At 37.8% G+C, this 12,642-nt stretch overlaps 1 protein-coding gene across 1 annotated transcript in view; it reads right to left on the bottom strand.

The window, feature by feature from the left end:
- LOC133621523 (plexin-B2-like) overlaps positions 1-12,642 on the bottom strand; it is a 254,413-nt gene that overhangs the window by 32,769 nt on the left and 209,002 nt on the right. The window contains exons 29-33 of the mRNA XM_061983595.1: positions 11,326-11,392; positions 11,048-11,194; positions 10,848-10,925; positions 10,692-10,770; positions 3,201-3,301 (exon numbers count right to left, since the gene is read on the bottom strand). Coding sequence (XP_061839579.1) covers positions 3,201-3,301; positions 10,692-10,770; positions 10,848-10,925; positions 11,048-11,194; positions 11,326-11,392 — 472 coding nt within the window. The remainder of the gene's footprint in view (positions 1-3,200; positions 3,302-10,691; positions 10,771-10,847; positions 10,926-11,047; positions 11,195-11,325; positions 11,393-12,642) is intronic.

The raw sequence follows: 12,642 nt of genomic DNA, 5'->3' as shown, positions 1-12,642 counted from the left end.
TATCAATAGGGAGTCACATGATATCACTAGTAAGCCCCATGATATCATTTGTGAGTCACATGTCAATAGTAAGCCACGTGATATCATTCACGATATCACTGGTAAGTCACATGATATCAATAGTGAATCATGTGATATCAATAGTGAATCATGTGATATCACTAGTGAGCCCCATGATATCATTCGTGAGTCACATGATATCAATAGTGAGTCACATGTCAATAGTAAGCTATGTGATATCATTCACGATATCACTGGTAAGTCACATGATATCAATAGTGAATCATGTGATATCAATAGTGAATCATGTGATATCACTAGTGAGCCCCATGATATCATTCGTGAGTCACATGATATCAATAGTGAGTCACATGTCAATAGTAAGCTACGTGATCGTCACGAGTCACGTGATATCACTAGTAAGCCCCACGATATCATTTGTGAGTCACATGTCAATAGTAAGCCACGTGATATCATTCACGATATCACTGGTAAGTCACATGATATCAATAGTGAATCATGTGATATCACTAGTGAGCCCCATGATATCATTCGTGAGTCACATGATATCAATAGTGAGTCACATGTCAATAGTAAGCTACGTGATCGTCACGAGTCACATGATATCGCTAGTAAGCCACATGATATCAATAGTGAGTCACATGTCAATAGTAAGCCACGTGATATCGTTCATGAGTTACATGATATCACGAGTAAGTCACATGACATCACTAGTTAGTCACATGATATTGATAGTCACATGGTATCTATAGTGATACCCATGATATAGTGAGTCACATGATATCAATACTGTGATGAGGTGGCGACTTGTCTAGGGTGTACGCCGCCTTCCGCCCGTATGCCGCTGAGATAGGCTCCAGCGCCCCCAAAAAGGGACAAGCGGTAGAAAATGGATGGATGGATGTATCATATCAATAGCGAGTCACATGTCAATAGTAAGCCACGTGATATCATTCATGAGTCACATGATATCAATAGTGAGTCACATGTCAATAGTAAGCCACGTGATATCATTCATGAGTCACATGATATCACTAGTGAGTCACATATTAATAGTCAGATGGTATCTATAGTGATACCCATGATATCAATAGTGAGTCACTTGATATCACTAGTTAGTCACATATCTATAGTGATACCCATGATATCAATAGTGAGTCACATGATATCACTAGTTAGTAACATGATATTAATAGTCACATGGTATCTATAGTGATACCCATGATATCAATAGTGAGTCACTTGATATCAATAGTAAGATATGATATGAGTCACATATCACGAGTAAGTCACATGATATCAGTGAATCACATGAAATCACTAGTGAGTCACATAATATCAATAGGGAATCACGTGATATCACTAGTAAGCCCCACGATATCATTTGTGAGTCACATGTCAATAGTAAGCCACGTGATATCATTCATGAGTCACTTGATATCACGAGTGAGTCACATGATATTAATAGTCCCATGGTTTCTATAGTGATAACCATGATATAGTGAGTCACATGATATCAATAGTGAGTCAAATGTCAATAGTAAGCCACGTGATATCATTCATGAGTCACATGATATCAATAGTGAGTCACATGTCAATAGTAAGCCACGTGATATCATTCATGAGTCACATGATATCACGAGTGAGTCACATGATATTAATAGTCCCATGGTATCTATAGTGATACCCATGATATAGTGAGTCACATGATATCAATAGTGAGTCAAATGTCAATAGTAAGCCACGTGATATCATTCATGAGTCACATGATATCATTCATGAGTCACATGATATCACGAGTGAGTCACATGATATTAATAGTCCCATGGTATCTATAGTGATACCCATGATATAGTGAGTCACATGATATCAATAGTGAGTCAAATGTCAATAGTAAGCCACGTGATATCATTCATGAGTCACATGATATCAATAGTGAGTCACATGTCAATAGTAAGCCACGTGATATCATTCATGAGTCACTTGATATCACGAGTGAGTCACATGATATTAATAGTCCCATGGTTTCTATAGTGATAACCATGATATAGTGAGTCACATGATATCAATAGTGAGTCAAATGTCAATAGTAAGCCACGTGATATCATTCATGAGTCACATGATATCAATAGTGAGTCACATGTCAATAGTAAGCCACGTGATATCATTCATGAGTCACATGATATCAATAGTGAGTCACATGTCAATAGTAAGCCACGTGATATCATTCATGAGTCACATGATATCACGAGTGAGTCACATGATATTAATAGTCCCATGGTATCTATAGTGATACCCATGATATAGTGAGTCACATGATATCAATAGTGAGTCAAATGTCAATAGTAAGCCACGTGATATCATTCATGAGTCACATGATATCATTCATGAGTCACATGATATCACGAGTGAGTCACATGATATTAATAGTCCCATGGTATCTATAGTGATACCCATGATATAGTGAGTCACATGATATCAATAGTGAGTCAAATGTCAATAGTAAGCCACGTGATATCATTCATGAGTCACATGATATCAATAGTGAGTCACATGTCAATAGTAAGCCACGTGATATCATTCATGAGTCACTTGATATCACGAGTGAGTCACATGATATTAATAGTCCCATGGTTTCTATAGTGATAACCATGATATAGTGAGTCACATGATATCAATAGTGAGTCAAATGTCAATAGTAAGCCACGTGATATCATTCATGAGTCACATGATATCAATAGTGAGTCACATGTCAATAGTAAGCCACGTGATATCATTCATGAGTCACATGATATCACTAGTGAGTCACATATTAATAGTCACATGGTATCTATAGTGATACCCATGATATCAATAGTGAGTCACATGATATCACTAGTTAGTCACATGATATCTATAGTGATACCCATGATATCAATAGTCACATGATATTGAGTCACATGATATCACTGGTCAGCCACGTAATAGTGAGTCGCACGATACCAATTCTAACATGATATTAAGTCACATGATGTCAAACGTGATATCACTAACAAGTAACTTGATCTCATTAGCGATTCACATGATAACATTTGTGAGTCACGTGATGTCAATAGTAAGTCACATGATATCACTAATGAGTTACATGATATCTCACATGATGTCATCATATTTAAACAAAAAAACATAAGAATACTGACGTTGTAATGCGCCAAAGTGTTGAGTCTCTTCCAGTGTCCTTCCTTCTGCGAGGTTAGGTCGACGTCAGACAAAATTTGACCCGTGGATCCGGGACGCCATTCTGGGTCAAATGAAACCATTAGATAGTATCAGACCCAATCGATGATTTAAACTGATATCTTCAATTCTATAAAGCTTCACTAGGGGGCAATAAACTAAAGTAGAAGCAGCATTGACTGCCACTGCCTATTGGCGCTGACGAGACGCGGTGCCGCCATCTTGGAGTGGTGATCCGCTCCACTCAGTGCAATTCATTTGGCAGGAGCAATGAACTGTCAGCGCATTTAATTCATCTTACCTCACTGAATACCACTGATTTTCACGCGGTTTTTTTTTGTCATACGTGTAGCTACGATAAAGGACACGTGTTTTATTATTCATAGTTTGCTTAACAGTAATAGAATATTCTTATACGCTATAAGTGACCAGACGTCCGAGATCAAAACTGGGAATATAATCCCAGAGAAGGGGGGGGAAAAAATGGTCAGCTATTTTTAAGTTGAAGAAACAATATGATTAGGTTATATATACATGCGTATATCCTATAAAGCTTCACTAGGGGGCAATAAACTAAACTATTATTAGGGATGGGAATGGAAAACCGGTTCAATGTGTATCAATGCCTTGCCATTTCATCCAGCGGTTCTCTAAACCAGTGTTTTTCAACCTTTTTTGAGCACAAGGCACACTTTTTTACGTTGAAAAAATGCGGAGGCACACCAACAGCTGAAATCGTCAAAAAACAAAACTCGGTCGACAGTAAAAAGTCGTCGTCGCAATTGTTGGATATGACTTTAAACCAGGGGTGCTCATTGCGTCGATCGCGATCTACCGGTCGATCTCGGAGGGTGTGTCAGTCGATCGCCAGACAGGCATTAAAAAAAATAGTCCTAAAAATGAGCGATCATAAATCGTCACTTTGGTCACTTGATTGACATTCACGGCACCCGAGGGTCTTCTGAGATGACGCTGGCTGCTGCCAGCTCATTAAAATGACCGACAGGAAGGCGAGAAACACTTTATTTCAACAGACCTGTCGTCAAAACTCCAAAGATCGACTGCACAGTTGCGCTAACAAAATAAGAGTCTCAGAAAGCTGGCGTGCACAAGCTAGCAAGCTACGGAGTTTGCCGACAATGTGTTTCTTGTAAAGTGTATACAAAGGAGTACGGAAGCTGGACAAATAAGATGCCAAAAACCAACCACTTTCATGTGGTATTGGACAGAAAGGAGGACTTTTTTTCTCCTCCATTCGAAAATGCGGACGTTATGATCACCACTGTCTGATTCCAATCAATGCAAGTCATCAGAATCAGGTAATACACCAACTTATATTCTTGTCTTCATGAAAGAAAGGAATCTATATGTGTTAAACATGCTTGTATTATCTTTAAACACCTTTAAGTTGTTAATAATATTAACTATATGTGTTAAACATGCTTGTATTATCTTTAAACACCTTTAAGTTGTTAACAATATTAACTATATGTGTTAAACATGCTTGTATTATCTTTAAACACCTTTAAGTTGTTAATAATATTAACTATATGTGTTAAACATGCTTGTTTTATCTTTAACCACCTTTAACTTGTTAACAGTATTAACTATATGTGTTAAACATGCTTGCATTATCTTTAAACACCTTTAACTTGTTAACAATATTAACTATATGTATTAAACATACTTGTATTATCATTAAACACCTTTAATGTATTAACAACATTAACTATATGTGTTAAACATGCTTGCATTATCATTAAACATGTTTAACTTATTAACTATATGTGTTAAACATTCTTGTATTATCATTAAACACCTTTAACTTGTTAACAATATTAACTATATGTGTTAAACATGCTTGTTTTATCTTTAACCACCTTTAAGTTGTTAACAATATTAACTATATGTGTTAAACATGCTTGTATTATCTTTAACCACCTTTAAGTTGTTAACAATATTAACTATACGTGTTAAACATGCTTGTATTATCTTTAACCACCTTTAAGTTGTTAACAATATTAACTATATGTGTTAAACATGCTTGTATTATCTTTAAACACCTTTAAGTTGTTAACAATATTAACTATATGTGTTAAACATGCTTGTATTATCTTTAACCACCTTAAAGTTGTTAACAATATTAACTATATGTGTTAAACATGCTTGTTTTATCTTTAACCACCTTTAAGTTGTTAACAATATTAACTATTTGTGTTAAACATGCTTGTATTATTTTTAACCACCTTTAACTTGTTAACAGTATTAACTATATGTGTTAAACATGCTTGCATTATCTTTAAACACCTTTAACTTGTTAACAATATTAACTATATGTATTAAACATACTTGTATTATCATTAAACACCTTTAATGTATTAACAACATTAACTATATGTGTTAAACATGCTTGCATTATCATTAAACATGTTTAACTTATTAACTATATGTGTTAAACATTCTTGTATTATCATTAAACACCTTTAACTTGTAAACAATATTAACTATATGTGTTAAACATGCTTGTATTATCATTAAACACCTTTAACTTGTTAACAATATTAACTATATGTGTTAAACATGCTTGTATTATCTTTAAACACCTTTAAGTTGTTAACAATATTAACTATATGTGTTAAACATGCTTGTATTATCTTTAACCACCTTAAAGTTGTTAACAATATTAACTATATGTGTTAAACATGCTTGTTTTATCTTTAACCACCTTTAAGTTGTTAACAATATTAACTATTTGTGTTAAACATGCTTGTATTATCTTTAACCACCTTTAACTTGTTAACAATATTAACTATTTGTGTTAAACATGCTTGTATTATCATTAAACACCTTTAACTTGTTAACAATATTAACTATATGTGTTAAACATGCTTGTATTATCATTAAACACCTTTAAATTGTTAACAAAAACGTCTCTTTCATAAATAAATAAATATTATATACATGAATGAGGTAGATCCCCTTGACTTGGTCAATTGAAAAGTAGCTCGCCTGCAGAAAAAGTGCTTTAAATAAAATAAAATTCCTCGATAAAAGAATTGATACATTGCAAAAAGTCAGTGTTCAAAAACAAGAATTTTTTTTTTTTAAATTAGGGGTATTTTATTTGAACTAAGCAAAATTATCTGCCACTAGAACAAGAAAATGTGGCTTGTCAAGACTTTCCAAAACAAGTAAAATTAGCTAACTTCAATGAACCCAAAAATACCTTAAAATAAGTATAATCTCACTAATAACAAGTGCACTTTTCTTGGTAGAAAAAAAGAGACCTTTTTGCTCAATATGTTGAAAAATATTCTTAAATGAAGTAAATGCTAGTGCCATTATCTTGACATAATGATATGCGCTCGGCATTACATTTCTTGAAACCAGCAAACTTATACTAAAAACTAATTTATTGTTCTTAATGGAAAGGCAACAAGGCAAGCGCTTGTTACTCACGGGGTCTCCTAGCCGCTCAGGCAAATCATATTGTCTAAAAATGCATTTTTCCATGGATAACATGACATCATCGCGCCAAGTGCGTGCTCTTTCAGTCAATTAGTGCGCATATATACAGCCCGGCCCCCGGCCAAAAAAATTTTAATTGCAATTTTGAGGAATTTATCTGAATGTGCATGAACTATTTCTGTTCAAAATTGTTAGAAATGTTAAATGTTTAAATATGAACTGTCAGTTTGCTGTACTGTGCCAACTGTACTACTATATGAGTACATATTTTCTATTGTTTCATTGAAAATAAAACAGCAAAGTCCATTTGGCTGTCATCTGTTTTAATTATGAGACACAATTGTGTCAAAATCATGATTTTTTTTTTTCATGCTTGAAATAAGAAATTATTATTTAAAAAAAGTAGTTTTATACTTGTGAGTGTTGATGACACAGCTTTGCAACACTTGATATTCTAGTTTCAAGCATGTTTTACTCAATATAGGTCATCAAATCTCAGCTGTAATATCTTAGAGAGATCATTTAGGACCAAAACCCTTAAAACAAGTAAAAGACTCTAACATAAAATCTAATTAGTGAGAAGAATTATCTTATTAGACAGAAAATAAGCAAATATAACCCTTATTTGAGATATTTAATCTTACTTAGATTTCAGTTTTTGCAGTGATAAAGAATCGAATTGTTAAGCAGAATCGAAAGTGGAATCGGAACCGGAAAAAATCTTATCAATTCCCATTCCTAACTATGAGGATATTATAAATGTAGTGTATGTGTGTGTGTGTTAGAGATGCGCGGTTTGCGGACACAACTGCGGAGTCCGCGGATCATCCGCGGGTCGGGCGGTTGAAATTAAAAAAAAATTAGATTTTAAATAGATTCAGGCGGGTGGCAGTTAAACCAATTGGGAAATATATATACATAGTTAAATGTTGTTACCCACATACGAAAAACGAGCAGGCACCTGCAGCATATGCCACAACAGAAGAAGAAAAAAAAAAGAGATGGCAGCAAACGTGGTACGCGACAAACTAAAAAAGGGAATACTAAAGACCAGGGGAAAAAAAGGCCAGAAAAGTTCAGCGTGGACTCGTTTTTATGAGGTTGTAAATCAGGATGATAGTAATGCTGGCTACGTGATTTGCAAGAGCTGCGACGCTGTTTATGTCTACGACAGTCACAAAACCGGGACATCTAACATGGCGCATCACATTTGTGCAAAACCCCGAACCTCCACAAACACCCTGAGCATGAGCAGTTTCGTCCGTCGTGATCCCAGAAGAGTGCCACAGGATGTTAAAACAAGATAGAACGCAGCTGCCTGCAGCAGTTTGAGTGGCGCGGGCGCGCTAGTGCGCTCAGCGCGGCTCCCAGATGATTGCGCACTGGTGTGCGTCTGGATCGTGACAGCGTGGCACGCATTGAATGTCTCTGCTACATTGGATCAGTCGCCTTTCTTTAACAGGCAAAAGCTTTATAACCTCACTAATGCCTTGCATCGTCTATATTAGATATATAACAACGGGCGGGTGCGGTTTTGATTAAATGTTAGTTCAGGTGACATACATATGTTATTGTATAATTTAAGTTTGTGCAGGTGATTGACAGCCTAAGGCTTATGAGGCACATTTTTTATTTATTTTTTTATTTCAACTTAAAAACGTATGAGCCTATGCCTACAACATAGGCTATGTGTTTATCTTTATTTTCCTGCCTGTCGTTGACAATGGAGATTGTCTGATATTTTGTCATGGCTGCAGATCAATCAATAAAGGTTCATCTTTGTCGCGAAATTGTTCACTGCTTCACTGTGCACCCCGCCCTCGTCCCTATTTGAGCATTATAACGTTAACAAGTTAATATTCATTGAAATAAATTCAGAACATTTTTTTTTACCTAACGAAAATATAGGCCTAGTCTTTCTAAAACATTTTTTTAACTTCTTAAAAGCCTCGTTCTGCTTGCTGCAACAGCGCACACAAAGTGTGAGGAACGCACTCCTAATCTGAGGGCATTGGCAACAATAGTCAACACTTTCTTAATGGAAATGACAATAATATTATAATAATGATAAATAATATTATCACGCATTAATATCTCTTAGCCACTAATGCGTGGCCAAGATATATTAATGCGTGGCACGCATTGAATGTCTCTGCTCCATTGGATCAGTCTCCTTTCTTTAACAGGCAAAAGCTTTATAACCTCACTAATGCCTTGCATCGTCTATATTAGATACAGGTAAAAGCCAGTAAATTAGAATATTTTGAAAAACTTGATTTATTTCAGTAATTGCATTCAAAAGGTGTAACTTGTACATTATATTTATTCATTGCACACAGACTGATGCATTCAAATGTTTATTTCATTTAATTTTGATGATTTGAAGTGGCAACAAATGAAAATCCAAAATTCCGTGTGTCACAAAATTAGAATATTACTTAAGGCTAATACAAAAAAGGGATTTTTAGAAATGTTGGCCAACTGAAAAGTATGAAAATGAAAAATATGAGCATGTACAATACTCAATACTTGGTTGGAGCTCCTTTTGCCTCAATTACTGCGTTAATGCGGCGTGGCATGGAGTCGATGAGTTTCTGGCACTGCTCAGGTGTTATGAGAGCCCAGGTTGCTCTGATAGTGGCCTTCAACTCTTCTGCGTTTTTGGGTCTGGCATTCTGCATCTTCCTTTTCACAATACCCCACAGATTTTCTATGGGGCTAAGGTCAGGGGAGTTGGCGGGCCAATTTAGAACAGAAATACCATGGTCCGTAAACCAGGCACGGGTAGATTTTGCGCTGTGTGCAGGCGCCAAGTCCTGTTGGAACTTGAAATCTCCATCTCCATAGAGCAGGTCAGCAGCAGGAAGCATGAAGTGCTCTAAAACTTGCTGGTAGACGGCTGCGTTGACCCTGGATCTCAGGAAACAGAGTGGACCGACACCAGCTGGACTGCTGCTGAGTGGTCCAAAGTCATGTTTTCTGACGAAAGCAAATTTTGCATTTCCTTTGGAAATCGAGGTCCCAGAGTCTGGAGGAAGACAGGAGAGGCACAGGATCCACGTTGCCTGAAGTCTAGTGTAAAGTTTCCACCATCAGTGATGGTTTGGGGTGCCATGTCATCTGCTGGTGTCGGTCCACTCTGTTTCCTGAGATCCAGGGTCAACGCAGCCGTCTACCAGCAAGTTTTAGAGCACTTCATGCTTCCTGCTGCTGACCTGCTCTATGGAGATGGAGATTTCAAGTTCCAACAGGACTTGGCGCCTGCACACAGCGCAAAATCTACCCGTGCCTGGTTTACGGACTATGGTATTTCTGTTCTAAATTGGCCCGCCAACTCCCCTGACCTTAGCCCCATAGAAAATCTGTGGGGTATTGTGAAAAGGAAGATGCAGAATGCCAGACCCAAAAACGCAGAAGAGTTGAAGGCCACTATCAGAGCAACCTGGGCTCTCATAACACCTGAGCAGTGCCAGAAACTCATCGACTCCATGCCACGCCGCATTAACGCAGTAGTTGAGGCAAAAGGAGCTCCAACCAAGTATTGAGTATTGTACATGCTCATATTTTTCATTTTCATACTTTTCAGTTGGCCAACATTTCTAAAAATCCCTTTTTTGTATTAGCCTTAAGTAATATTCTAATTTTGTGACACACGGAATTTTGGATTTTCATTTGTTGCCACTTCAAATCATCAAAATTAAATGAAATAAACATTTGAATGCATCAGTCTGTGTGCAATGAATAAATATAATGTACAAGTTACACCTTTTGAATGCAATTACTGAAATAAATCAAGTTTTTCAAAATATTCTAATTTACTGGCTTTTACCTGTATATAACAATGGGCGGGTGCGGGCGGGTGTGGTTTTGATAAAATGTTAGTTCGGGTGAATGGCGGATGGTTGATGACTTTTGTGATGCGGTTGCGGATGAAATAATTGCCTATCCGCGCATCTCTAGTGTGTGTGTGTGTGTGTGTGTGTTACCTAGTGCCACGCTCTCCACCTTTGGCCTCTGCGAGTACGGCAGATTCCTGTACACCTGGTCAATGATCTTCTCTTTCACCTGCACAGCGCGACGACGTCATCAGTAAATCAAATGACATACAACCTAAAACAAGACCGCTTCCGGCAAAGCGTCACCTGAGAGATGGTGTCACAATTGAGCACCTTGACGGGCGTCACATCCGGCCCCTCCCCGTGCACCAGCACCTGCAGGGTCTGTCGCACAAAGCACACCTGTCACCACACACACCGCAGCTACTACTGACACGATACAAAGTCGAGCTTTTATTTGTAGAAGCGGCGCAAGCTTCCCTAGTGATGTGTTCATACGGACTGACCAGTACAGAGTATTCCACGTCGTCTCCCAGCAGCCCGGTGTCGTTCAGCGTGTATTTGGCCTTCTTCATCTTGGCGTCCACCGGGCCTTTGTCCACCTGATGCTTCAACGCTTTAAATAGCTTGTAAAGCGGCTCCCCGGCGCTGTCCTGCAACATGGACGCCGACAACATAAAAGACTACACGAGCGTTGTGTGTTTGTTGTTCCTATTTCTCGCTTTTTTGATCTTTTTTGTGCCAAACGCCCGTGTGCGAGAGAACGAAAGAGAGAGAGAGTCACCCTGAGGAACTGGTAGAGGCAGATGGACATCCAGTTACACAGCATCCTCTCCACGACTGTCTCCGACCTGCAGGAAGCCAAAAAGATGGCGTCACAGGCGTCCAGCAGAGGGCAGCGTGTCGCATTGATTGATTGATTTTGTTAGTAGATCGCAGAGGTGTGGACTCGAGTCACATGACTTGGACTCGAGTCAGACTCGAGTCATGAATTTGATGACTTTAGACTCGACTTGACAAAATGTAAAAAGACTTGCAACTCGACTTAGACTTTAACATCAATGACTTGTGACTTCACTTGGACTTGAGCCTTTTGAATTGACATGACTTGACATGACTTGCTACTTTCCCCAAAACCCAAAGATGAAAAAGTTATTCGGGAGCGCTCCGTATTTTTCATTGTGTACTTGTCTATCAGCGTTGCGTGTGTCAGCTGGTGTGCTCTCAGTACAACAGCCAATCAAATTACATCTACTTTGTTTTCATCACACAGCATTCATCCAATCAAATTGCAGGACAACCAACGAAGAAGACATGTCCAAACCACACGCCAGTGAACAAAAAATGATACCTAAAATAATTTTGTTTGGGTCTAAAAATTACGAGGTGGTCAACACAAAACGGTTTGCAGTATGCAACACATGCGGTTCGAAAATGACTGATGGAGAGGCAACAACTTCCAACTTCGTCCGGCATTTGAAGTTGCACAAAGAACGGTAAGTTTTGAATGTAAGATAACGTTTATTGGCTAAGTAACGTGACTTTTATTTGCTGTGTAGTTAAATCAGTGAGGCTGTAAACTCACTGCTAACGTTATAACGTTATTGCAAACACGGGAATCTGTTGCAGTTCACTACCTTATTCATACTTTTTGTTCAGTGATTTTTTTTAAGCAGGGTTACGTTAGTCAATATATCACACGTAACGTTAGACGGCGGTCAGCAGCACCGCGTATTTTAGCCACCTAAAAAAAGACAAAAATAGTCAAATAAAGGTCAGTTAAAATGTATACTATATTATGAATATGTGTACCGTTTTAGCTAGCTTTCTGACATACTGTTGGTTGTTTACCTCAGTGGTCCCCAACCACCGGGCCGCGGCCCGGTACTGGTCCGTGGATCGATTGGTATCGGGCCGCACAAGAAATATTTATTTATTTTTTCTCTTTTTTTAATTAAATCAACATAAAAAACACAAGATACACTTACAAGTAGTGCACCAACCCAAAACAACTCTCTCCCCCCTTTTGTTCTGGGCATTGAACATGACGACTCTTCCTTCACTGTTCCGAGTGGCCATGAGAGTCTTGGCAGTGCCTGCC

This window comes from Nerophis lumbriciformis, linkage group LG25 (genome assembly GCF_033978685.3).
Source record: "Nerophis lumbriciformis linkage group LG25, RoL_Nlum_v2.1, whole genome shotgun sequence".
NCBI lineage: Eukaryota > Metazoa > Chordata > Actinopteri > Syngnathiformes > Syngnathidae > Nerophis > Nerophis lumbriciformis.
This window is presented reverse-complemented; position numbering and strand designations above follow the sequence as displayed.